Raw genomic sequence first — 26,926 nt, 5'->3', positions numbered from 1 at the left:
GGTTCTTTAATTCCTCCTCACTTTCTGCCATCAAGATTGTGTCATCTGCATATCTGAGGTTGTTGATATTTCTTCCAGCAATCTTAATTCCGGCTTGGGATTCATCCAGCCCAGCCTTTCTCATGATGAATTCTGCATATAAGCTAAATAAGCAGGGAGACAATATACAGCCTTGTTGTACTCCTTTCCCAATTTTGAACCAATCAGTTGTTCCATATCCAGTTCTAACTTTAGCTTCTTGTCCCACATAGAGATTTCTCAGGAGACAGATGAGGTGATCAGGCACTCCCATTTCTTTAAGAACTTTCCAAAGTTTGCTGTGGTCAACACAGTCAAAGGCATTTGCACAGTCAACGAAGGAGAAGTAGATGTCTTTCTGGAACTCTCTAGCTTTCTCCATAATCCAGCGCACTGCCTTGCCGTGGCAAAGGGGCTTGAATGACTCAGAGAAGCTAGGAGCTATGCCGTGCAGGGCCACCCAAGATGGACAGGTTATAGTGGAGAGTTTTGACCAAACGTGATCCACTCGGAGCAGGAACTGGCAAGCCATTCCAGTATCCCTGCCAAGAAAACTCCATGGACAAAGACAACAGGCATATACAGTGGTACCTCGGGTTACATACACTTCAGGTTACATACGCTTCAGGTTAGACTCCGCTAACCCAGAAATAGTACCGTGGGTTAAGAACATTGCCTCAGGATGAGAACAGAAATCGCACGACGACGACGCGGCAGTAGCAGGTGGCCCCATTAGCTAAAGTGGTGCTTCAGGTTAAGAACAGTTTCAGGTTAAAAACGGACCTCCGGAACGAATTAAGTACATAACCAGAGGTACAACAGTTCCACTTGGTACATCAAAATATTGAAGTGGTTCACACAATGTACAATGATGGCATCACAAACAAAAAGGAACGACAGAGCATCAAAATGCAATTAGAACCCATTAAGCAAAACATTAATACATTCATAGGGAAATACCGTATTTTTCGCTCTATAGGGCGCACCGGACCATAGGGCGCACTTAGGGGGGTTTTTTTTGGGGGGGGGAATAAAGAAAAAAATGTATTCCCCCCCCCACAGCCCCAAAGAGCAAAGAAGCGAAAGCCTACATTCACTCCATAGGACGCACACACATTTCCCCTTCATATACAATAATGCCTGTGGTCTATTACAATGCTTCTATAAAAAAGGGGCATAGTGCCCATGTTTAAACCCTAAACTGTGGTTAATCTTAACTGCAGCTTGTTTCTTGCAAACAGTATAGGAAAAAATACAACCATATATAGATGGGGGTTATGTTGTAGTGTATGGAGGAAGCCAGTTTAACGTGAGGCCCTTCCTCATAGCTCTCTGGGTGTGGGAATCTTCCTAATATCTTGGGGTGTCTCTGCTACATATCCTGTATTCTCTTACAGAGTTGGGAAACCTGTATCTGTGAACCATGGGGAACCAATGCCACAAGAAACCTGACTGGGAAGACCTGGAACTCGTTAATGAAGTGAGAGACGTGAAAAAATCAAGAACTAAAGGCCAATGGCCCATCTAGTCCAGGATCCTGTTCTCCCAGTGGCCAAACAGGGGGACAAGAGCCCTCTCCTCTTCTGTGGTCTCCCCACACTCGTATTAAGAAAAAATTACTACCTCTAAGTGTGGAAGCAGGAGATAGCCATCATGGCTAGTAGTCATTGATAGACTTCTCCTCCATGAATAGGTCCAAGAATATTTTCAAGCCATCCAAGTTGGTGGCCATTTAGTTCCCATTTGCTAGTGTGCTGCCAGGGGGTGGGAGTGGGGCCAGGGGTTGAGTTCCCAGTCCCTCTAATGCTTGAGACGCAGATGTGCAGGCCACAATAGATTAGATAAGGTTGCCTCTTCCATATGGTCTGTCTAGTCTTCAGTCTAGTCTTCAGCAAGAGACTCCACATGTGATGTCTTCAGGGTCTGGAGGTCCTGGAGAGCGCTGGGGGTGCCAGTCTCAATATAGCTGCTATGGCGGGTGGAAGGAGCAAGACCCTTTAGGAGGCTTTAATGCTGTGAGCCCCTCCATCAGATGCTCAGGTTGCATAGATGTGTAAATAAACTATTGATCATTAAGATACCACACTCTCAGATGTCCCTCATTTTGAGGAAACCGAACCCTCTGTAAGCTCCTGGAAACCTGGAATACCACACCATTTGGAGATTGGGTGTGTGTGCAATAAATGGGTATACTTTAAATGTGTGGTATGTAAACAAGCACATCCCTGATTTCTCACTTGTAGAATGTGAGTGAAAGATAGAGATGATGGGAGGTTGTTGCTCCAGCTTGAACAATAGGCTCCTATTGAAATTATTCCTTCCTTCTGTTTCTGGTGATATAGGAGGAGAGGGAGGCGGCTGCAAATTTCTTCACTGCAGGCCTGGCGCCATCTTCATTTGAGCAATGGCAGCTGCAGAATGAAACCCAGGAGGAAGATGATAATGATTGGGAGGTGGCTGCAAATTTCTTCACTGCAGGCCAGGCTCCATCTTCATTTGAGCAATGGCAGCTGCAGAATGAAACCCAGGAGGAAGATGATAATGATTGGGAGGTGCCTGCAAATTTCTTCACTGCAGGCCCGGCTCCATCTTCAGTTGAGCAGAGGCAGCTGCAGAATGAAACCGAGGAGGAAAATTTTGATGATTGGGAGGTGGCTGCAAATTTCTTCAATGCAGGCCAGGCTCCATCTTCAGTTGAGCAGAGGCAGCTGCAGAATGAAACCCAGGAGGAAGAGGATGATGATTGGGAGGCGGCTGCAAATTTCTTCAATGCAGGCCAGGCTCCATCTTCAGTTGAGCAGAGGCAGCTGCAGAATGAAATCCAGGAGGAAGAGGATGATGGGGAGGGCAGGATTTGGGGTAAGTTCAGACTCCCCCTATCCTGCTATAAGTGCCAAACCCACCTACCCCTTTGCCCTTCCCCCACACCTGACTAAAGGCCTCCTTTTATTTCTCACCCCCTTGCATATGCTTCCCCAGCTCACCTGGGCTGGCCAGCTGTTCCACATGCTTCGGTTGGCATGGCCACCTACTGGTCACCACATGAACTGCAGAGTGTGATAATACCTTACATTCTTATTTATCTAGGAAGGCAAGAAAATCAGGGATTGTGCCAATGCATTCACAATAAGTGATTTTGTTTCATAAGAAAATGAATCCCTGCCCCAGGTTATACAAGGACTTGTATCCTAATTGTTCTGCCAGAGCATGCAAACCAACAAACACATCAAATTTCAGCAGTATACTGTTGTTTAATTCCAGTAAACTAGTTCTGAAGCCATTAATATTCCCTTCACTCTCTTAAACTCCTGCTTTAGGGGAAAGGAAATATCTGCTGGCCAAGGTGTCTTCCAAAAACACCTTCTAACAGACATAGGGGAAATAAATAAGTTGCACTATGGGAGACAATCAATTTTAATGAATGAAATGACACCACAACACATTTAGGGGAGAGCCAAAGGAAGGCTTGCTTCTCCTTTGCTGACCCATAAAGTATTTCTCGCCTTTATTTCAGCAGGTGATACGCAGGTAACTGAGAAAGAAGGAGAATGTTGTGCGATATCTTCAATGGGGCCTGAGCACAAAGAGATGAACGAGAATGTTATACAGGAAACTCAGGTGGAAGAGAGACCCTATCAATGTAGCCAATGTGGAAAAAGCTTCAAATACAAGTCAAAACTTCATCGACACCAAATAGTTCACACAGGAGAGACCCCCTATATATGTGAGCAGTGTGGGAAAAGCTATAAGAACAAGACGTCCCTTATTAGGCATGAAAGAAGTCACACAGGAGAGAAGCCCTATAAATGTGAGGTGTGTGATAAAAGCTTCTGGAACAAGCCAAACCTTGCCCTACACCAACTAACCCACACAGGGGAGAGGCCACACAAATGCTCAGAATGTGGCAAGAGATACATTACTCAAGCCTACCTTAAGGTGCATCAAAGAATCCACACAAAGGAAGAGCCATATAAATGTTTGGAATGTGAACAGAGTTTCAAATTTAGCATACAGCTTACCAGACACCAGAGTACCCACACAGCAGATAAACTATTCAAGTGATCAGATTGTGGTAAGTCGTTTAATTGTAACTCAAACCTTAATAGACACAAAAGAATCCACACCAAAGAGAAACCTTATAAATGCTCAGAATGTGAACAGAGCTTCAGTCTCAAGAGCAACTTGACAGAACATCAGAGAATCCACTCAGGGCACATGCCATACACTCAGAATGTGGCAAGAGGTGCATTACTCAAGCCAGACGTAGGAAGCATCAAAGAATCCACACAAAAGAGAAGCCTTATAAATGCTCAGAATGTGGGCAGAGCTTCGATCGTAGCACACATCTCAACGCACACCAGAGAACCCATGAAGTGAAGAAAACGTACAAATGCTCAAAATGCGACAAGGACTTTACTTCTCCGTTTGATCTCATTAAACATAACAGGATGCACATTGAAGAAGGACCTCACAAATGCTCAGAATGCGGAGAGAGCTTCAGGTGCAGCACATCCCTTATGGCACATCAGAGAATTCATGGAGGAGAGGAGCCAGATTTTGGCCTGAGCCATGCTTCTGAACCAAATCTTGTTGAACATAATGTAACCCGCCCTGAAAAGAAATGTTTCGTATGTTCCATTTGTTCCAGAACATTTGGGTGTAGCGGAAGCCTTGGGTTACATCAACTGAAGCATAAATAGGAGACATCGCAGAGCTTCTCAGGCTGAAGCAAGACCCTTTTTTAAATATCTAATTAATCAGCACAAGACAATTCCCACTAAGTAACCCACAAATGTGGGGAAAACTTTTATGATAGTGCACTCATTTCATGTCAGTTTAATCGGCACAAGACAGCAATGGAGAGGCAGAGAGATCTTGCAAATGCTTCTCTTTCTCCATTCTTCTACTTCAGTGTATTGCTCCAATAACAATTACTTCTTTTTAAATGCATGTTTTACTTGGCACTTGCTTCTATAAGTATTTTAATGTGTTTGCTGTATTCACGAATAAAGTTTGTAGGTTTTTACCCCTTTTGCTTCTCTCTTTATTACTCTGGCCCCCTGTCGAGGTTGCAGTTTTAAACATACTGCTGTGATTATGAAATAATTTGTTTAATAAACAGCTTTCCTCATTGCACATGGTTGTGGAACCTCTGGCTTGTAATGCAATCTGTCTTCCCCAAGCCATTCCTTCTTTTCTTTTTTTTAAAAAAAAGTTCATATGTGGACAATATATAAAAATTAAATTTAATTGTTAAAAAAAACAGGTAAAGGTAAAGGGACCCCTGACCATTAGGTCCAGTCGTGACCGATTCTGGGGATGCGGCACTCATCTCAATTTATTGGCTGAGGGAGCCGGCGTACAGCTTCCGGTTCATGTGGCCAGCATGACTAAGCCACTTCTGGCGAACCAGAGCAGCGCACGGAAATGCCGTTTACCTTCCCACCGGAGCAGTACCTATTTATCTACTTGCACTTTGACATGCTTTCGAACTGCTAGGTGGGCGGGAGCTGGGACCGAACAACGGGAGCTCACCCCGTCGCGGGGATTCGAACCACCGACCTTTTGATCATCAAGTCCTAGGCTCTGTGGTTTAACCCACAGCGCCACCCGTGTCCCTTTAAAAAACAAACAAACCAGGAAGGCTATAAATCAAAGTGCAAGAGGGGAAAGAGGGAATCTTTGACTCTCAGCTGCCTGGTTGTTGGTCTTGGGTCAGTTTTCCTCCCTGTGAACTTCATTTCCCAGCAGCCTTTGCAAAACTTTCTGAAATTACCAGCAGCTGGCCCTATTTACCTGAGTATGTCCACAACTGGGGGAGAATAAATCTGGAATGCAGGAGGCGAGTCATAATGCAGCCCCACCTGTGTAAAGCTCAAGAGAAAATGTCATGGAATCCTGTAGAAGCTTATCGTAGATTTCCCATTTCTGCTCTGCTTCCCGGGAGCTGACATCCTATTTTTTAGTATTTCACCCCTGCAGTGGTCTTTTGGGGCTGAATTGTAGATCTACTTTCCTGGGTGAGCTAAAGGAATTCTTTCATTTCTCCAGAGGGAAAGAGAAGCTGAACAAGTGAGTTGCCTGATGGTGGGGATGCAAATTGGTGAGGAAAGGGTTGTTGCAACAGGCAACAGACTTTAGTTCATACGCACTATACTGAAAAGAAAAAGCCACGAAGGGGGTGAATGTATCTGGGAATGTGAGATCAGTAGTGAGGAGGGGTTTTCCAGTTTAGTTTGAGTTTCCTTGCTTGCTTGCTTGCTTGCTTGCTTGCTTGCTTGCTTGCTTGCTGATTTTCAGAAAAGGAGCTTTGGCATTCAATGTTTCCATCACTAGATGTGCCCTTGAAGCAGGAATAGCCCTAATTTTTTTAGGCTGCTCTTTGCGGGGAGCTGGAGCTCAAAGTCCCTGCCAGGAAGTGGGGCCATCCTTTGGAGTAGGTGTGCTTTGCTGGTGTAAAAAATGACCACATTCACGTCATCCTTTAAAAAGTACCTCTTTAAACAGTCCTGGCTTCCTCCAAAGAACAGTGGCGTAGCGTGGGGGGTGCAGGGGGGCCGGCCGCACTGGGCGCAACATCTGGGGGGGCGCGCTCGCTGCCTCCGGAGTCGCCGAAGAGCCTCGGGCGCAGGCTGTAGCAGAGCCCCATGTCTCGCGGAACCGAGGAGCTGGCAGCGGCTCTCAGCGCTCGCCGTGGTCCCTGCGCGTTAGGGCCGCGGAGGGCGCGCCAGGCAGCCCCTCCTCACAGCCCCGCCGCCGCTGCCGCTGCTGCAGCTGCAGCTGCTGGGCCATGTTGCATTTTCCTCGCCTCTCTGCCCTCCTCCTCCGGGCAAGCGGCGTCGTTTGGGCGGCAGTGCCAGCGGCAACTCGCCTCAGATCACCTGACACGGACCCGCCGCTGCCGCCGTGGCTACCTTACCATAAATACCCCAGCCCAGGCAGCAGCAGGAAGAAGCTGGCAGCGGTGGCAGGTTAGGGGGCGCAAATTACTTGCCTTGCCCCGGGTTAGAGGGTGCAAATTACTTGCCTTGCCCCGGGTTAGTGCTGACAACCCACACTACGCCGCTGGCAAAGAATACTGAGAGCTGTACCTTGATAAAAGTACGGGAGACTTCTGCAATTCCTTTCACAGAACTGAAGTTTCCAGCGTGGTTTAACAATCAGTCCCACTTTCCAGGGAACTCTGTGCATTGTAGTGTTGTAAACAAAAATTGCCCTTTTCCCTTATCCAAGAGCCCATATAGAGTCCTTACATAGGTTCCCTATTGGTAGGAGAAAATAACAGAGGCCAACCAGAGAATATTGAGAAGCAAAGCAGCTAGTAAGCTTGATCTTTATTGAACTGTTGCAACAGGGTGCTCCCCTCACCCGCAGGAGAGGAGGAGGACCCAGAAAAATGGCGTGCAAGGCCTTATAAAGACTTTTGAAATTGCTACCTTGTAGATCAAGACCACCCCCAGAAACCTCATACATACATCACAGAAGGGGTGTAACCTAAGACAACCCCTCAGATACATCACACCTACATCACAGAAAAGGCGGTCTGAAACAGAAATTTGAATATTGTTTTTCTCCTGTTGCTGTTTATCTCCTGTCTGGCAGGTTACTTGATTGGATTGCCTGGGGAGCCTGGCCATTCTTTTGTAGTGATAAATACTTAGTTCCTGGGCCAGGTCACAGGCTCACACCCTATTCATATCTTGAATGTGTCCTTAAGGCAGGATTTGTGAGGAAAGAGACAATGGGGAGGTTTCCCACTTTGACCTTGCAAAGAAAACATTTGGTCAGTTTAGGAATCAAAATGGTTCCAGGTTGGCCTTCCTGTGCTGATCTATGTATGTGCTTGGTTGGTACACTTATGAACATTACCATATATCTAAGACCATAAAATTCCTATCATAGTAGCTGTGTGAGGAGAATAGCAGGAGTCTCTTCACAACCCTCCGCGCTTTTACCAAACTACAGCTCCCCGAGTTCTTTGGGGGAAACCAGGACTGTTTAAAGTGGTATTGCACTGTTTTAAGATGGATGGTGGGAATGTGGCCAAACAGGAACCATTCTTTGCAAGTTAACATGATCCAAGACTCGCCCACACTACTTCTCCTGTGTCTTCCACTTGTCTCATGCTTAAACACTTGGGTCAGAGGAGTTTTTTGTTTCACTTTTCTTGGGGAAACCCATTAAGGTAAAGGTAAAGGGACCCCTGACCATTAGGTCCAGTCATGACCGACTCTGGGGTTGCGGCGCTCATCTCGCTTTATTGGCCAAGCGAGCCGCTTCTGGCAAACCAGAGCATCACACGGAAACACTGTTTACCTTCCCGCCGGAGCGGTACCTATTTCTCTATTTGCACTTTGACGTGCTTTCGAACTGCTAGGTTGGCAGGTGAAGGGACCAAGCAACGGGAGCTCACCCCGTCACGGAGATTCAAACCGCCGACCTTCTGATCGGCAAGTCCTAGGCTCTGTGGTTTAACTCACAGCGCCACCCGCGTCTCTTATTTACCGCTGAATCAGAATGAATGGGGTTTGTTGCGATTAACTGTTAAACAGCCAGGTTTTCCCAGGAAAAGCAGCAGGGTAGATGGAAACCCTTCCACGCTGATGCTTAGAAAAGAAAGGTCAATCAGAAGTGTGTAAGAGCCCTTATTTGGAGCTGAAGTTTTGATGGACTAGAGAAGCCCCTTCATCATTTACAGGGACTGCAGGGATATACAGACACAGGGTGTATTGAACCTTTGGTCCTCTGGATGTTACTGAATTACAACTCCCATCAGCCCCAGCCAGGGGGCCCAAAACTTCCACCGCACCCAGCGTTAATTTCATTCGTTCATTTTAATAACTTATATACCACTTGTTGTTGTTGTTTATTCGTTTAGTCCTGTCCGACTCTTCGTGACCCCATGGTCCAGAGCAGGCCAGGCACTCCTGTCTTCCACTGCCTCCCGCAGTTTGTTCAGACTCATGCTGGTAGCTTCGAGAACACTGTCCCACCATATCGTCCTCTATCTCCCCTTCTCCTTGTGCCCTCCATCTTTCCCAACATCAGGGTCTTTTCCAGGGGGTCTTCTCTTCTCATGAGGTGGCCAATGTATTGGAGCCTCAGCTTCACGATCTGTCCTTCCAGTGAGCACTCAGGGCTGATTTCCTTCAGAATGGATAGGCTGGATCTTCTTGCAGTCCATGGGACTTTCAAGAGTCTCCTCCAGCACCATAATTCAAAAGCATCCATTCTTCGGCGATCAGCCTTCTTTATGGTCCAGCTCTCACTTCCATACATCAATACTGGGGAAACCATAGCTTTAACTATATGGACCTTTGTTGGCAAGGTGATGTCTCTGGTTTTTAAAATGCTGTCTAGGTTTGTCATTGCTTTTCTCCCAAGAAGCAGGCGTCTTTTAATTTCCTGACTGCTGTCACCATCTGCAGTGATCATGGAACCCAAGAAAGTAAAATCTCTCACTGCCTCCATTTCTTCCCCTTCTATTTGCCAGGAGGTGATGGGCTCAGTGGCCATGATGTTAGTTTTTTTGATGTTGAGCTTCAGACCATATTTTGCGCTCTCCTCTTTCACCCTCATTAAAAGGTTCTTTAATTCCTCCTCACTTTCTGCCATCAAGATTGTGTCATCTGCATATCTGAGGTTGTTGATATTTCTTCCAGCAATCTTAATTCCGGCTTGGGATTCATCCAGCCCAGCCTTTCTCATGATGAATTCTGCATATAAGCTAAATAAGCAGGGAGACAATATACAGCCTTGTTGTACTCCTTTCCCAATTTTGAACCAATCAGTTGTTCCATATCCAGTTCTAACTTTAGCTTCTTGTCCCACATAGAGATTTCTCAGGAGACAGATGAGGTGATCAGGCACTCCCATTTCTTTAAGAACTTTCCAAAGTTTGCTGTGGTCAACACAGTCAAAGGCATTTGCACAGTCAATGAAGGAGAAGTAGATGTCTTTCTGGAACTCTCTAGCTTTCTCCATAATCCAGCGCACTGCCTTGCCGTGGCAAAGGGGCTTGAATGACTCAGAGAAGCTAGGAGCTATGCCGTGCAGGGCCACCCAAGATGGACAGGTTATAGTGGAGAGTTTTGACCAAACGTGATCCACTCGGAGCAGGAACTGGCAAGCCATTCCAGTATCCCTGCCAAGAAAACTCCATGGACAAAGACAACAGGCATATACAGTGGTACCTCGGGTTACATACACTTCAGGTTACATACGCTTCAGGTTAGACTCCGCTAACCCAGAAATAGTACCGTGGGTTAAGAACATTGCCTCAGGATGAGAACAGAAATCGCACGACGACGACGCGGCAGTAGCAGGTGGCCCCATTAGCTAAAGTGGTGCTTCAGGTTAAGAACAGTTTCAGGTTAAAAACGGACCTCCGGAACGAATTAAGTACATAACCAGAGGTACAACAGTTCCACTTGGTACATCAAAATATTGAAGTGGTTCACACAATGTACAATGATGGCATCACAAACAAAAAGGAACGACAGAGCATCAAAATGCAATTAGAACCCATTAAGCAAAACATTAATACATTCATAGGGAAATACCGTATTTTTCGCTCTATAGGGCGCACCGGACCATAGGGCGCACTTAGGGGGGTTTTTTTTGGGGGGGGGAATAAAGAAAAAAATGTATTCCCCCCCCCACAGCCCCAAAGAGCAAAGAAGCGAAAGCCTACATTCACTCCATAGGACGCACACACATTTCCCCTTCATATACAATAATGCCTGTGGTCTATTACAATGCTTCTATAAAAAAGGGGCATAGTGCCCATGTTTAAACCCTAAACTGTGGTTAATCTTAACTGCAGCTTGTTTCTTGCAAACAGTATAGGAAAAAATACAACCATATATAGATGGGGGTTATGTTGTAGTGTATGGAGGAAGCCAGTTTAACGTGAGGCCCTTCCTCATAGCTCTCTGGGTGTGGGAATCTTCCTAATATCTTGGGGTGTCTCTGCTACATATCCTGTATTCTCTTACAGAGTTGGGAAACCTGTATCTGTGAACCATGGGGAACCAATGCCACAAGAAACCTGACTGGGAAGACCTGGAACTCGTTAATGAAGTGAGAGACGTGAAAAAATCAAGAACTAAAGGCCAATGGCCCATCTAGTCCAGGATCCTGTTCTCCCAGTGGCCAAACAGGGGGACAAGAGCCCTCTCCTCTTCTGTGGTCTCCCCACACTCGTATTAAGAAAAAATTACTACCTCTAAGTGTGGAAGCAGGAGATAGCCATCATGGCTAGTAGTCATTGATAGACTTCTCCTCCATGAATAGGTCCAAGAATATTTTCAAGCCATCCAAGTTGGTGGCCATTTAGTTCCCATTTGCTAGTGTGCTGCCAGGGGGTGGGAGTGGGGCCAGGGGTTGAGTTCCCAGTCCCTCTAATGCTTGAGACGCAGATGTGCAGGCCACAATAGATTAGATAAGGTTGCCTCTTCCATATGGTCTGTCTAGTCTTCAGTCTAGTCTTCAGCAAGAGACTCCACATGTGATGTCTTCAGGGTCTGGAGGTCCTGGAGAGCGCTGGGGGTGCCAGTCTCAATATAGCTGCTATGGCGGGTGGAAGGAGCAAGACCCTTTAGGAGGCTTTAATGCTGTGAGCCCCTCCATCAGATGCTCAGGTTGCATAGATGTGTAAATAAACTATTGATCATTAAGATACCACACTCTCAGATGTCCCTCATTTTGAGGAAACCGAACCCTCTGTAAGCTCCTGGAAACCTGGAATACTACACCATTTGGAGATTGGGTGTGTGTGCAATAAATGGGTATACTTTAAATGTGTGGTATGTAAACAAGCACATCCCTGATTTCTCACTTGTAGAATGTGAGTGAAAGATAGAGATGATGGGAGGTTGTTGCTCCAGCTTGAACAATAGGCTCCTATTGAAATTATTCCTTCCTTCTGTTTCTGGTGATATAGGAGGAGAGGGAGGCGGCTGCAAATTTCTTCACTGCAGGCCTGGCGCCATCTTCATTTGAGCAATGGCAGCTGCAGAATGAAACCCAGGAGGAAGATGATAATGATTGGGAGGTGGCTGCAAATTTCTTCACTGCAGGCCAGGCTCCATCTTCATTTGAGCAATGGCAGCTGCAGAATGAAACCCAGGAGGAAGATGATAATGATTGGGAGGTGCCTGCAAATTTCTTCACTGCAGGCCCGGCTCCATCTTCAGTTGAGCAGAGGCAGCTGCAGAATGAAACCGAGGAGGAAAATTTTGATGATTGGGAGGTGGCTGCAAATTTCTTCAATGCAGGCCAGGCTCCATCTTCAGTTGAGCAGAGGCAGCTGCAGAATGAAACCCAGGAGGAAGAGGATGATGATTGGGAGGCGGCTGCAAATTTCTTCAATGCAGGCCAGGCTCCATCTTCAGTTGAGCAGAGGCAGCTGCAGAATGAAATCCAGGAGGAAGAGGATGATGGGGAGGGCAGGATTTGGGGTAAGTTCAGACTCCCCCTATCCTGCTATAAGTGCCAAACCCACCTACCCCTTTGCCCTTCCCCCACACCTGACTAAAGGCCTCCTTTTATTTCTCACCCCCTTGCATATGCTTCCCCAGCTCACCTGGGCTGGCCAGCTGTTCCACATGCTTCGGTTGGCATGGCCACCTACTGGTCACCACATGAACTGCAGAGTGTGATAATACCTTACATTCTTATTTATCTAGGAAGGCAAGAAAATCAGGGATTGTGCCAATGCATTCACAATAAGTGATTTTGTTTCATAAGAAAATGAATCCCTGCCCCAGGTTATACAAGGACTTGTATCCTAATTGTTCTGCCAGAGCATGCAAACCAACAAACACATCAAATTTCAGCAGTATACTGTTGTTTAATTCCAGTAAACTAGTTCTGAAGCCATTAATATTCCCTTCACTCTCTTAAACTCCTGCTTTAGGGGAAAGGAAATATCTGCTGGCCAAGGTGTCTTCCAAAAACACCTTCTAACAGACATAGGGGAAATAAATAAGTTGCACTATGGGAGACAATCAATTTTAATGAATGAAATGACACCACAACACATTTAGGGGAGAGCCAAAGGAAGGCTTGCTTCTCCTTTGCTGACCCATAAAGTATTTCTCGCCTTTATTTCAGCAGGTGATACGCAGGTAACTGAGAAAGAAGGAGAATGTTGTGCGATATCTTCAATGGGGCCTGAGCACAAAGAGATGAACGAGAATGTTATACAGGAAACTCAGGTGGAAGAGAGACCCTATCAATGTAGCCAATGTGGAAAAAGCTTCAAATACAAGTCAAAACTTCATCGACACCAAATAGTTCACACAGGAGAGACCCCCTATATATGTGAGCAGTGTGGGAAAAGCTATAAGAACAAGACGTCCCTTATTAGGCATGAAAGAAGTCACACAGGAGAGAAGCCCTATAAATGTGAGGTGTGTGATAAAAGCTTCTGGAACAAGCCAAACCTTGCCCTACACCAACTAACCCACACAGGGGAGAGGCCACACAAATGCTCAGAATGTGGCAAGAGATACATTACTCAAGCCTACCTTAAGGTGCATCAAAGAATCCACACAAAGGAAGAGCCATATAAATGTTTGGAATGTGAACAGAGTTTCAAATTTAGCATACAGCTTACCAGACACCAGAGTACCCACACAGCAGATAAACTATTCAAGTGATCAGATTGTGGTAAGTCGTTTAATTGTAACTCAAACCTTAATAGACACAAAAGAATCCACACCAAAGAGAAACCTTATAAATGCTCAGAATGTGAACAGAGCTTCAGTCTCAAGAGCAACTTGACAGAACATCAGAGAATCCACTCAGGGCACATGCCATACACTCAGAATGTGGCAAGAGGTGCATTACTCAAGCCAGACGTAGGAAGCATCAAAGAATCCACACAAAAGAGAAGCCTTATAAATGCTCAGAATGTGGGCAGAGCTTCGATCGTAGCACACATCTCAACGCACACCAGAGAACCCATGAAGTGAAGAAAACGTACAAATGCTCAAAATGCGACAAGGACTTTACTTCTCCGTTTGATCTCATTAAACATAACAGGATGCACATTGAAGAAGGACCTCACAAATGCTCAGAATGCGGAGAGAGCTTCAGGTGCAGCACATCCCTTATGGCACATCAGAGAATTCATGGAGGAGAGGAGCCAGATTTTGGCCTGAGCCATGCTTCTGAACCAAATCTTGTTGAACATAATGTAACCCGCCCTGAAAAGAAATGTTTCGTATGTTCCATTTGTTCCAGAACATTTGGGTGTAGCGGAAGCCTTGGGTTACATCAACTGAAGCATAAATAGGAGACATCGCAGAGCTTCTCAGGCTGAAGCAAGACCCTTTTTTAAATATCTAATTAATCAGCACAAGACAATTCCCACTAAGTAACCCACAAATGTGGGGAAAACTTTTATGATAGTGCACTCATTTCATGTCAGTTTAATCGGCACAAGACAGCAATGGAGAGGCAGAGAGATCTTGCAAATGCTTCTCTTTCTCCATTCTTCTACTTCAGTGTATTGCTCCAATAACAATTACTTCTTTTTAAATGCATGTTTTACTTGGCACTTGCTTCTATAAGTATTTTAATGTGTTTGCTGTATTCACGAATAAAGTTTGTAGGTTTTTACCCCTTTTGCTTCTCTCTTTATTACTCTGGCCCCCTGTCGAGGTTGCAGTTTTAAACATACTGCTGTGATTATGAAATAATTTGTTTAATAAACAGCTTTCCTCATTGCACATGGTTGTGGAACCTCTGGCTTGTAATGCAATCTGTCTTCCCCAAGCCATTCCTTCTTTTCTTTTTTTTAAAAAAAAGTTCATATGTGGACAATATATAAAAATTAAATTTAATTGTTAAAAAAAACAGGTAAAGGTAAAGGGACCCCTGACCATTAGGTCCAGTCGTGACCGATTCTGGGGATGCGGCACTCATCTCAATTTATTGGCTGAGGGAGCCGGCGTACAGCTTCCGGTTCATGTGGCCAGCATGACTAAGCCACTTCTGGCGAACCAGAGCAGCGCACGGAAATGCCGTTTACCTTCCCACCGGAGCAGTACCTATTTATCTACTTGCACTTTGACATGCTTTCGAACTGCTAGGTGGGCGGGAGCTGGGACCGAACAACGGGAGCTCACCCCGTCGCGGGGATTCGAACCACCGACCTTTTGATCATCAAGTCCTAGGCTCTGTGGTTTAACCCACAGCGCCACCCGTGTCCCTTTAAAAAACAAACAAACCAGGAAGGCTATAAATCAAAGTGCAAGAGGGGAAAGAGGGAATCTTTGACTCTCAGCTGCCTGGTTGTTGGTCTTGGGTCAGTTTTCCTCCCTGTGAACTTCATTTCCCAGCAGCCTTTGCAAAACTTTCTGAAATTACCAGCAGCTGGCCCTATTTACCTGAGTATGTCCACAACTGGGGGAGAATAAATCTGGAATGCAGGAGGCGAGTCATAATGCAGCCCCACCTGTGTAAAGCTCAAGAGAAAATGTCATGGAATCCTGTAGAAGCTTATCGTAGATTTCCCATTTCTGCTCTGCTTCCCGGGAGCTGACATCCTATTTTTTAGTATTTCACCCCTGCAGTGGTCTTTTGGGGCTGAATTGTAGATCTACTTTCCTGGGTGAGCTAAAGGAATTCTTTCATTTCTCCAGAGGGAAAGAGAAGCTGAACAAGTGAGTTGCCTGATGGTGGGGATGCAAATTGGTGAGGAAAGGGTTGTTGCAACAGGCAACAGACTTTAGTTCATACGCACTATACTGAAAAGAAAAAGCCACGAAGGGGGTGAATGTATCTGGGAATGTGAGATCAGTAGTGAGGAGGGGTTTTCCAGTTTAGTTTGAGTTTCCTTGCTTGCTTGCTTGCTTGCTTGCTTGCTTGCTTGCTTGCTTGCTGATTTTCAGAAAAGGAGCTTTGGCATTCAATGTTTCCATCACTAGATGTGCCCTTGAAGCAGGAATAGCCCTAATTTTTTTAGGCTGCTCTTTGCGGGGAGCTGGAGCTCAAAGTCCCTGCCAGGAAGTGGGGCCATCCTTTGGAGTAGGTGTGCTTTGCTGGTGTAAAAAATGACCACATTCACGTCATCCTTTAAAAAGTACCTCTTTAAACAGTCCTGGCTTCCTCCAAAGAACAGTGGCGTAGCGTGGGGGGTGCAGGGGGGCCGGCCGCACTGGGCGCAACATCTGGGGGGGCGCGCTCGCTGCCTCCGGAGTCGCCGAAGAGCCTCGGGCGCAGGCTGTAGCAGAGCCCCATGTCTCGCGGAACCGAGGAGCTGGCAGCGGCTCTCAGCGCTCGCCGTGGTCCCTGCGCGTTAGGGCCGCGGAGGGCGCGCCAGGCAGCCCCTCCTCACAGCCCCGCCGCCGCTGCCGCTGCTGCAGCTGCTGGGCCATGTTGCATTTTCCTCGCCTCTCTGCCCTCCTCCTCCGGGCAAGCGGCGTCGTTTGGGCGGCAGTGCCAGCGGCAACTCGCCTCAGATCACCTGACACGGACCCGCCGCTGCCGCCGTGGCTACCTTACCATAAATACCCCAGCCCAGGCAGCAGCAGGAAGAAGCTGGCAGCGGTGGCAGGTTAGGGGGCGCAAATTACTTGCCTTGCCCCGGGTTAGAGGGTGCAAATTACTTGCCTTGCCCCGGGTTAGTGCTGACAACCCACACTACGCCGCTGGCAAAGAATACTGAGAGCTGTACCTTGATAAAAGTACGGGAGACTTCTGCAATTCCTTTCACAGAACTGAAGTTTCCAGCGTGGTTTAACAATCAGTCCCACTTTCCAGGGAACTCTGTGCATTGTAGTGTTGTAAACAAAAATTGCCCTTTTCCCTTATCCAAGAGCCCATATAGAGTCCTTACATAGGTTCCCTATTGGTAGGAGAAAATAACAGAGGCCAACCAGAGAATATTGAGAAGCAAAGCAGCTAGTAAGCTTGATCTTTATTGAACTGTTGCAACAGGGTGCTCCCCTCACCCGCAGGAGAGGAGGAGGACCCAGAAAAATGGCGTGCAAGGCCTTATAAAGACTTTTGAAATTGCTACCTTGTAGATCAAGACCACCCCCAGAAACCTCATACATACATCACAGAAGGGGTGTAACCTAAGACAACCCCTCAGATACATCACACCTACATCACAGAAAAGGCGGTCTGAAACAGAAATTTGAATATTGTTTTTCTCCTGTTGCTGTTTATCTCCTGTCTGGCAGGTTACTTGATTGGATTGCCTGGGGAGCCTGGCCATTCTTTTGTAGTGATAAATACTTAGTTCCTGGGCCAGGTCACAGGCTCACACCCTATTCATATCTTGAATGTGTCCTTAAGGCAGGATTTGTGAGGAAAGAGACAATGGGGAGGTTTCCCACTTTGACCTTGCAAAGAAAACATTTGGTCAGTTTAGGAATCAAAATGGTTCCAGGTTGGCCTTCCTGTGCTGATCTATGTATGTGCTTGGTTGGTACACTTATGAACATTACCATATATCTAAGACCATAAAATTCCTATCATAGTAGCTGTGTGAGGAGAATAGCAGGAGTCTCTTCACAACCCTCCGCGCTTTTACCAAACTACAGCTCCCCGAGTTCTTTGGGGGAAACCAGGACTGTTTAAAGTGGTATTGCACTGTTTTAAGATGGATGGTGGGAATGTGGCCAAACAGGAACCATTCTTTGCAAGTTAACATGATCCAAGACTCGCCCACACTACTTCTCCTGTGTCTTCCACTTGTCTCATGCTTAAACACTTGGGTCAGAGGAGTTTTTTGTTTCACTTTTCTTGGGGAAACCCATTAAGGTAAAGGTAAAGGGACCCCTGACCATTAGGTCCAGTCATGACCGACTCTGGGGTTGCGGCGCTCATCTCGCTTTATTGGCCAAGCGAGCCGCTTCTGGCAAACCAGAGCATCACACGGAAACACTGTTTACCTTCCCGCCGGAGGGGTACCTATTTCTCTATTTGCACTTTGACGTGCTTTCGAACTGCTAGGTTGGCAGGTGAAGGGACCAAGCAACGGGAGCTCACCCCGTCACGGAGATTCAAACCGCCGACCTTCTGATCGGCAAGTCCTAGGCTCTGTGGTTTAACTCACAGCGCCACCCGCGTCTCTTATTTACCGCTGAATCAGAATGAATGGGGTTTGTTGCGATTAACTGTTAAACAGCCAGGTTTTCCCAGGAAAAGCAGCAGGGTAGATGGAAACCCTTCCACGCTGATGCTTAGAAAAGAAAGGTCAATCAGAAGTGTGTAAGAGCCCTTATTTGGAGCTGAAGTTTTGATGGACTAGAGAAGCCCCTTCATCATTTACAGGGACTGCAGGGATATACAGACACAGGGTGTATTGAACCTTTGGTCCTCTGGATGTTACTGAATTACAACTCCCATCAGCCCCAGCCAGGGGGCCCAAAACTTCCACCGCACCCAGCGTTAATTTCATTCGTTCATTTTAATAACTTATATACCACTTGTTGTTGTTGTTTATTCGTTTAGTCCTGTCCGACTCTTCGTGACCCCATGGTCCAGAGCAGGCCAGGCACTCCTGTCTTCCACTGCCTCCCGCAGTTTGTTCAGACTCATGCTGGTAGCTTCGAGAACACTGTCCCACCATATCGTCCTCTATCTCCCCTTCTCCTTGTGCCCTCCATCTTTCCCAACATCAGGGTCTTTTCCAGGGGGTCTTCTCTTCTCATGAGGTGGCCAATGTATTGGAGCCTCAGCTTCACGATCTGTCCTTCCAGTGAGCACTCAGGGCTGATTTCCTTAAGAATGGATAGGCTGGATCTTCTTGCAGTCCATGGGACTTTCAAGAGTCTCCTCCAGCACCATAATTCAAAAGCATCCATTCTTCGGCGATCAGCCTTCTTTATGGTCCAGCTCTCACTTCCATACATCAATACTGGGGAAACCATAGCTTTAACTATACGGACCTTTGTTGGCAAGGTGATGTCTCTGGTTTTTAAAATGCTGTCTAGGTTTGCCATTGCTTTTCTCCCAAGAAGCAGGCGTCTTTTAATTTCGTGACTGCTGTCACCATCTGCAGTGATCATGGAACCCAAGAAAGTAAAATCTCTCACTGCCTCCATTTCTTCCCCTTCTATTTGCCAGGAGGTGATGGGCTCAGTGGCCATGATGTTAGTTTTTTTGATGTTGAGCTTCAGACCATATTTTGCGCTCTCCTCTTTCACCCTCATTAAAAGGTTCTTTAATTCCTCCTCACTTTCTGCCATCAAGATTGTGTCATCTGCATATCTGAGGTTGTTGATATTTCTTCCAGCAATCTTAATTCCGTCTTGGGATTCATCCAGCCCAGCCTTTCTCATGATGAATTCTGCATATAAGCTAAATAAGCAGGGAGACAATATACAGCCTTGTCGTACTCCTTTCCCAATTTTGAACCAATCAGTTGTTCCATATCCAGTTCTAACTTTAGCTTCTTGTCCCACATCGAGATTTCTCAGGAGACAGATGAGGTGATCAGGCACTCCCATTTCTTTAAGAACTTTCCAAAGTTTGCTGTGGTCAACACAGTCAAAGGCATTTGCACAGTCAACGAAGGAGAAGTAGATGTCTTTCTGGAACTCTCTAGCTTTCTCCATAATCCAGCGCACTGCCTTGCCGTGGCAAAGGGGCTTGAATGACTCAGAGAAGCTAGGAGCTATGCCGTGCAGGGCCACCCAAGATGGACAGGTTATAGTGGAGAGTTTTGACCAAACGTGATCCACTCGGAGCAGGAACTGGCAAGCCATTCCAGTATCCCTGCCAAGAAAACTCCATGGACAAAGACAACAGGCATATACAGTGGTACCTCGGGTTACATACACTTCAGGTTACATACGCTTCAGGTTAGACTCCGCTAACCCAGAAATAGTACCGTGGGTTAAGAACTTTGCCTCAGGATGAGAACAGAAATCGCACGGCGGCGGCGTGGCAGCAGCAGTTGGCCCCATTAGCTAAAGTGGTGCTTCAGGTTAAGAACAGTTTCAGGTTAAAAACGGACCTCCGGAACGAATTAAGTACATAACCAGAGGTACAACTGTTCCACTTAGTACATCAAAATATTGAAGTGGTTCACACAATGTACAATGATGGCATCACAAACAAAAAGGAACGACAGAGCATCAAAATGCAATTAGAACCCATTAAGCAAAACATTAATACATTCATAGGGAAATACCGTATTTTTCGCTCTATAGGGCGCACCGGACCATAGGGCGCACTTAGGGGGTTTTTTTTTGGGGGGGGGGATAAAGAAAAAAAATGTATCCCCCCCCCCAGAGCCCCAAAGAGCAAAGAAGCGAAAGCCTACATTCACTCCATAGGACGCACACACATTTCCCCTTCATATACAGTAATGCCTGTGGTCTATTACAATGCTTCTATAAAAAAAGGGCATAGTGCCCATGTTTAAACCCTAAACTATGGTTAATCTTAACTGCAGCTTGTTTCTTGCAAACAGTATAGGAAAAAATACAACCATATATAGATGGGGGTTATGTTGTAGTGTATGGAGGAAGCCTGTTTAATGTGAGGCCCTTCCTCATAGCTCTCTGGGTGTGGGAATCTTCCTAATATCTTGGGGTGTCTCTGCTACATATCCTGCATTCTCTTACAGAGTTGGGAAACCTGTATCTGTGAACCATGGGGAACCAATGCCACAAGAAACCTGACTGGGAAGACCTGGAACTCGTTAATGAAGTGAGAGAGGTGAAATAATCAAGAACTAAAGGCCAATGGCCCATCTAGTCCAGGATCCTGTTCTCCCAGTGGCCAAACAGGGGGACAAGAGCCCTCTCCTCTTCTGTGGTCTCCCCACACTCGTATTAAGAAAAAATTACTACCTCTAAGTGTGGAAGCAGGAGATAGCCATCATGGCTAGTAGTCATTGATAGACTTCTCCTCCATGAATATGTCCAAGCATATTTTCAAGCCATCCAAGTTGGTGGCCATTTAGTTCCCATTTGCTAGTGTGCTGCCAGGGGGTGGGAGTGGGGCCAGGGGTTGAGTTCCCAGTCCCTCTAATGCTTGAGACGCAGATGTGCAGGCCACAATAGATTAGATAAGGTTGCCTCTTCCATATGGTCTGTCTAGTCTTCAGTCTAGTCTTCAGCAAGAGACTCCACATGTGATGTCTTCAGGGTCTGGAGGTCCTGGAGAGCGCTGGGGGTGCCAGTCTCAATATAGCTGCTATGGCGGGTGGAAGGAGCAAGACCCTTTAGGAGGCTTTAATGCTGTGAGCCCCTCCATCAGATGCTCAGGTTGCATAGATGTGTAAATAAACTATTGATCATTAAGATACCACACTCTCAGATGTCCCTCATTTTGAGGAAACCGAACCCTCTGTAAGCTCCTGGAAACCTGGAATACCACACCATTTGGAGATTGGGTGTGTGTGCAATAAATGGGTATATTTTAAATGTGTGGTATGTAAACAAACACATCCCGGATTTCTCACTTGTAGAATGTGAGTGAAAGATAGAGATGATGGGAGGTTGTTGCTCCAGCTTGAACAATAGGCTCCTATTGAAATTATTCCTTCCTTCTGTTTCTGGTGATATAGGAGGAGAGGGAGGCGGCTGCAAATTTCTTCACTGCAGGCCAGGATCCATCTTCAGTTGAGCAATGGCAGTTGCAGAATGAAACCCAGGAGGAAGAGGATGATGGGGAGGGCAGGATTTGGGGTAAGTTCAGACTCCCCCTATCCTGCTATATGTGCCAAACCCACCCACCCCTTGCCCTTCCCCCACACCTGACTAAAAGCCCTCCTTTTATTTCTCACCCCCTTGCATATGCTTCCCCAGCTCACCTGGGCTGGCCAGCTGTTCCACATGCTTTGGTTGGCATGGCCACCTACTGGTCACTACATGAATTGCAGAGCGTGATAATACCTTACATTCTTATTTATCTAGGAAGGCAGGATAATCAGGGATTGTGCCAATGCATTCACAATAAGTGATTTTGTTTCATAAGAAAATGAATCCCTGCCCCAGGTTATACAGGGACTTGTATCCTAATTGTTCTGCCAGAGCATGCAAACCAGCAAACACATCAAATTTCAGCAGTATACTGTTGTTTAATTCCAGTAAACTAATTCTGAAGCCATTAATATTCCCTTCACTCTCTTAAACTCCTGCTTTAGGGGAGTTTCTGCTGGTCAAGGTGTCTTTCGGCAGCATATTCTAACAGACAAAGGGGAAATAAATAAGTCGCACTCTGGGAGACAAACAATTTTAATGAATTCAATGACACCACAACACATTTAGGGGAGAGCCAAAGGAAGGCTTGCTTCTCCTTTGCTGACCCATAAAGTATTTCTCGCCTTTATTTCAGCAGGTGATACGCAGGTAACTGAGAAAGAAGGACAATGTTGTGTGATATCTTCAAAGGGGCCTGAGCACAAAGAGATGAACGGGAAGGGTATACAGGTAACTCAGGTGGAAGACAGACCGTACCAATGCAGCTAATGTGGAAAAACTTCAAATACAAGTCAAAACTTCATCGACACCAAATAAAAAAAGCTATAAGAACAAGACATCCCTTATTAGGCATGAGAGAAGTCACACGGGAGAGAAGCCCTATAAATGTGAGGTGTGTGATAAAAGCTTCAGGTACAAGCCAAACCTTGCCCTACACCAACTCGAGACCCATGGACTACATAGGGTTGTCTCTTCCATATTGTTTTATCTAGCCCTCAACAAAGGATTCCACATGTCTTCAGTGTCTGAAGGTCCTGGAGAGCGCTGGGGGTGCTCGCCTCAAAATAGCTGGAGAATAGGTTGGAGAAGCAAGACCCTTTGGGGGGCATTAATGCTGTGAGCCCCTCCATCGGAGCTCAGGTTGCTTAGATGTGTAAATAAACCATCTATCATCAACATACCACAGTCTCAGCTGTCCTCATTCTGAGGAAACCGAGCCCTCGGTAGGCGCATGGAACCCCTGGGAATACCGCACCACTTGGAGATTGGGTGTGTGTGCAATAAATGCGAACACCTTAAATGTGTGGTGTGAACAAACACAGCCCTAATTTCTCACTTGCAGAGGGTGAGTGAAAAAGATGGTGTGGACTGTTGCTCCAGCTATTGAAAGGATTCCTTTCTGCTGTTTCAGTTGATACCGGAGGAGAAGGAAGAGGAGGCTGCAAATCTCCCTTATGCAGGCCAGGCTCCAGTTTTAGTTGAGCAGAGGCAGCTGCAGAAGGAAAACAAGGAGAACGAGGAGGGCAGGATTGTAGGCAAGTTCCGTCTTCCCCTACCCCTTTGTCCTCCCCGCCCACTTGACTAAAGCTCCTCCCTTTTATATCTCACCTCCTTGCATACCCCCCCACAGTTCACCTGGGTCAGCCACCTGTTCCTCATGCTTTGGTTGGCATAGCCACCTACTGGTCACCACATGAACTGCAGAGAGTGATAATACCTTACATTCTTATTTATCTTGGAAGACAAGAAAATCAGGAATTGTGCCCATGCATTCACAATAAGTGATTTTGTTTCAGAAGAAAATAAATCCCTGTCCCAGGTTATACAAGCACTTGTATCCTAATTGTTCCGCCAGAGTATGCAAACCAAGAAACACATCAAATTTCAGCAGTATACTGTTGTTTAATTCCAGTAAAGGGATGTGGGTGGCGCTGTGGGTTAAACCACAGAGCCTAGGACTTGCCGATCAGAAGGTTGGCAGTTCGAATTCCTGCGATGGGGTGAGCTCCTGTTGCTCTGCTCCTGCCAACCTAGCAGTTCGAAAGCACGTCAAAGTGCAAGTAGATAAATAGGTACTGCTGCAGCGGGAAGGTAAACGGTGTTTCTGTGTGCTGCTCTGGTTCGCCAGAAGCAGCGTAAGTCATGCTGGCCACATAACCCAGAAGCTGTATGTCGGCTCCCTCGGCCAATAAAGCCAAATGAGCGCCACAACCCCAGAGTTGGTTAGGACTGGACCTAATGGTCAGGGGTCCCTTTACCTTTACCTAATTCCAGTAAACTACCGGTAATTCTTAAGCCATTAAATTCCCTTCAATCTCTTAAGCTCCTGCTTTAGAGGAAAGGAAAGATCTGCTGGGCAAGGTGTCTTTCAGCAGCATATTCTAACAGACATAGGGGGAAATAAATAACTCTCACTATGGGAAATAGCCAATTTCAATGAATGAAACCACACATTTAGTAGAGAGCCAATGGAAGTTTTCCTTCTCCTCTGGGGTCCCATCAAGACTTTCTCCCCTTTATTTCAGCAGATGATATGCAGGTAACTGAGAAGGAAGGAGAACGTTGTGCGATGTTGTCAGCAGAGCCTGAGCACAAAGAGATGAATGAGAATGTTATACAGGGAACTCCGGTGGAAGAGAGACCCTATCAATGCAGCCGATGTGGAAAAAGCTTCAAACACAAGTTGAACGTTTATGAACACCAAAGAGTTCACAAAGAAGAGGCCCCCTATTTGTGTATGTGGTGTGGGAAAAGCTGTAAGACCAGCTCATCCCTTATGAGGCACGAAAGAAGTCACACGGGAGAGAAGCCCTATAAATGTGAGGAATGTGGAAGAAGCTTCAGTCATAGATCAAACCTTGCCTCGCACCAAGTAACCCACACTAAAGAGAAGCCTTATAAATGCCCAGAATGCGGGCAGAGCTTCAGTCACAAGTGCAACTTGAATGTACACCAGAGAACCCACAAAGGGGAGAGGCCATACAAATGCTCAGAATGTGGCAAGTGTTACATTACCCGATCCAACCTTACAGTTCATCAAAGAATCCACACCGAAGAGAAGCCTTATCAATGCTCAGAATGTGGGCAGAGCTTCAGTCACAAGTGCAACTTCAACGTACACCAGAGAACCCACACAGGGGAGAGGCCATACAAATGCTCAGAATGTGGCAAGAGTTACATTACCAGATCCAACCTTAGGAAGCATGAAAGAATCCACACAAAAGGGAAGCCTTAAGAATGCTCAAAATGTGGTCATAGCTTCGATCATAGCACACATCTCAGCACACACCAGAGAACCCATGGAGAAAACATACAAATGCTCAAAATGCGACAAGGACTTTACTTCTCCATTTGATCTCACTATACATAACAGGATGCACATTGAAGAAGGACCTCACAAATGCGGAGAGAGCTTCAGGTGCAGCACATCCCTTATGGCACATCAGAGAATTCATAGAGGAGAGGAGCCGGATTTTGGACTCAGCCATGCTTCTGAACCAAGTCTTGTTGAACATAATGTAACCCGCCCTGAAAAGAAATGTTTCGTATGTTCCATTTGTTCCAGAACATTTGGGTGTAGCGGAAGCCTTGGGTTACACCAACTGAAGCATAAATAGGAGACATCGCAGAGCTTCTCAGGCTGAAGCAAGACCCTTTTTTAAATCTCCAATTAATCAGCACAAGACAATTCCCACCAAATAGCCCACAAGTGTGGGGAAAGCTTTTATGATAGCACACTCATTTCACGTCAGTTGAATCGGCACAAGACAGCAATGGAGAGGCAGAGAAATGTTGCAAATGCTTCTGTTTCTCCATTCTTCTACTTCAGTGTATTACTCCAATCACTGGTATTTCTTTTTAAATGCATGTTTTACTTGGCACTTGCTTCTATAAGTATTTTAATGTGTTTGTTGTATTCACGAATAAATTTTGTAGGTTTTTACCCCTTTTGCTTCTCGTTTTATTACTCTCGCTCCCTGTCAAGGCTGCAGTTTTAAACATACTGTAACGACGTTTATTAAACAGCTTTTCTCATTGCACATGGCTGTAGAACCTCTGGCCGGTGGGCCAATCTGTCTTCCCTAAGTCATGCCTTCTTATTTTTAATGTGGAAAATATATATGATACGGAAGGAACAGGGGGGGGGGTACCCATCCTTCCCTACCGCTCCCTGAAGGGGTCCGAGGCGATGGCCCCTGCAGTGCCCAGCCGGCCTCGAACCCTCAGCCCCCGCACCATTGCATAGGCACCACACTGTACCCCTGCCTTGTAAATAAAAGGCTCTCTTTCCTGTCTTCACGCGGGCGGAATAAGCCCCATCTTTCCTATGCCTTTCTCTCGCCCTATTCCTAACGTGAGTCTGGAAAGCATTGAAACCTTTAGAAATTGATATAAAATCAACCACAACTCCGATTTTCTCCATCCTGGTGACATTCTACTCAGCTCCCTTTGGACTCCATGATGTGACCCCTACCTCCATAATCCCAGAAGCGACAGGACACGTACACAGGAACTTCTTAATCCTGTCAGATCGCTTCGCCTAACCCTTCCTCCGGGCAATATTAGGTGGCAGACGATGCATATCTCTGGCCCATTGTCTTGCCACCACCGGTATTCAATAAATGTTTACCCATGTATATCTCTCACTCTGCATATTCCCCCCTCCCTTATCTCAAATGTTAATTAGTGTAACCCCACCTTTCCTCTGAGATATTCATGACGTGTGTAATATATTCATGATGTAATCCATGAAACCCAACCTTCCCAAAATGTATTCATGACGTTTCGTGCACTGTATTCTGGGACTTGGAGGGAACTTTTAAAAGTCTATGTCGCCCCATTCTCGGGGTTCAATCTCGCCTTGAACCTGTTGCGCAATAAACTTGGATCTTCTACAGTTTGCTCCTGCGTCCGGCTGAGCTCATTTTCTTCCGCAGGGACCCACGGACTTAGTCCGATGAGCTGGGTGGCAGAGCAGCCTCGCACCCAGATTTTTCCGTAACAGTTGGCGCCGCAACGTGGGGCTTGCGGTTCTCCCGAGCTGCTGACTGGGGGCCCCGAAATCTTCAGCCGGCTCCGGGCCATTTTGCCTGGGAAGATCCTTTTGGACCCCCAGCCATCTTCCGGGCGGTAATCGAAAGCCCTAGGAGTTCAGCCGGGGAGCAAAAGAGGGATCCAGCCGGCTTATTCATCGATCCCGGGATCATCATAGAAGACGCGTGAGTATAAGG

The 26,926-nt window shown here is 46.4% G+C and overlaps 1 protein-coding gene and 1 pseudogene across 1 annotated transcript in view; both read left to right on the top strand.

The window, feature by feature from the left end:
• The window catches only part of LOC114591104 (uncharacterized), a 65,147-nt gene extending 49,191 nt beyond the window's left edge, over positions 1–15,956 (top strand). Inside the window, 7 exon segments of the mRNA XM_077923587.1 lie at positions 2,361–2,877; positions 3,536–4,195; positions 4,276–4,619; positions 11,963–12,479; positions 13,138–13,797; positions 13,878–14,221; positions 15,921–15,956. Coding sequence (XP_077779713.1) covers positions 2,361–2,877; positions 3,536–4,195; positions 4,276–4,619; positions 11,963–12,479; positions 13,138–13,797; positions 13,878–14,221; positions 15,921–15,956 — 3,078 coding nt within the window.
• A 4,684-nt stretch (positions 15,957–20,640) lies between these two features.
• Positions 20,641–25,050, top strand: LOC144326777 (uncharacterized; annotated as a pseudogene).
• The last annotated feature ends 1,876 nt before the right edge of the window (positions 25,051–26,926 follow it).

The sequence above is a fragment of the Podarcis muralis genome, chromosome 2, assembly GCF_964188315.1.
Source record: "Podarcis muralis chromosome 2, rPodMur119.hap1.1, whole genome shotgun sequence".
Classification (NCBI taxonomy): domain Eukaryota; kingdom Metazoa; phylum Chordata; class Lepidosauria; order Squamata; family Lacertidae; genus Podarcis; species Podarcis muralis.
This window is presented reverse-complemented; position numbering and strand designations above follow the sequence as displayed.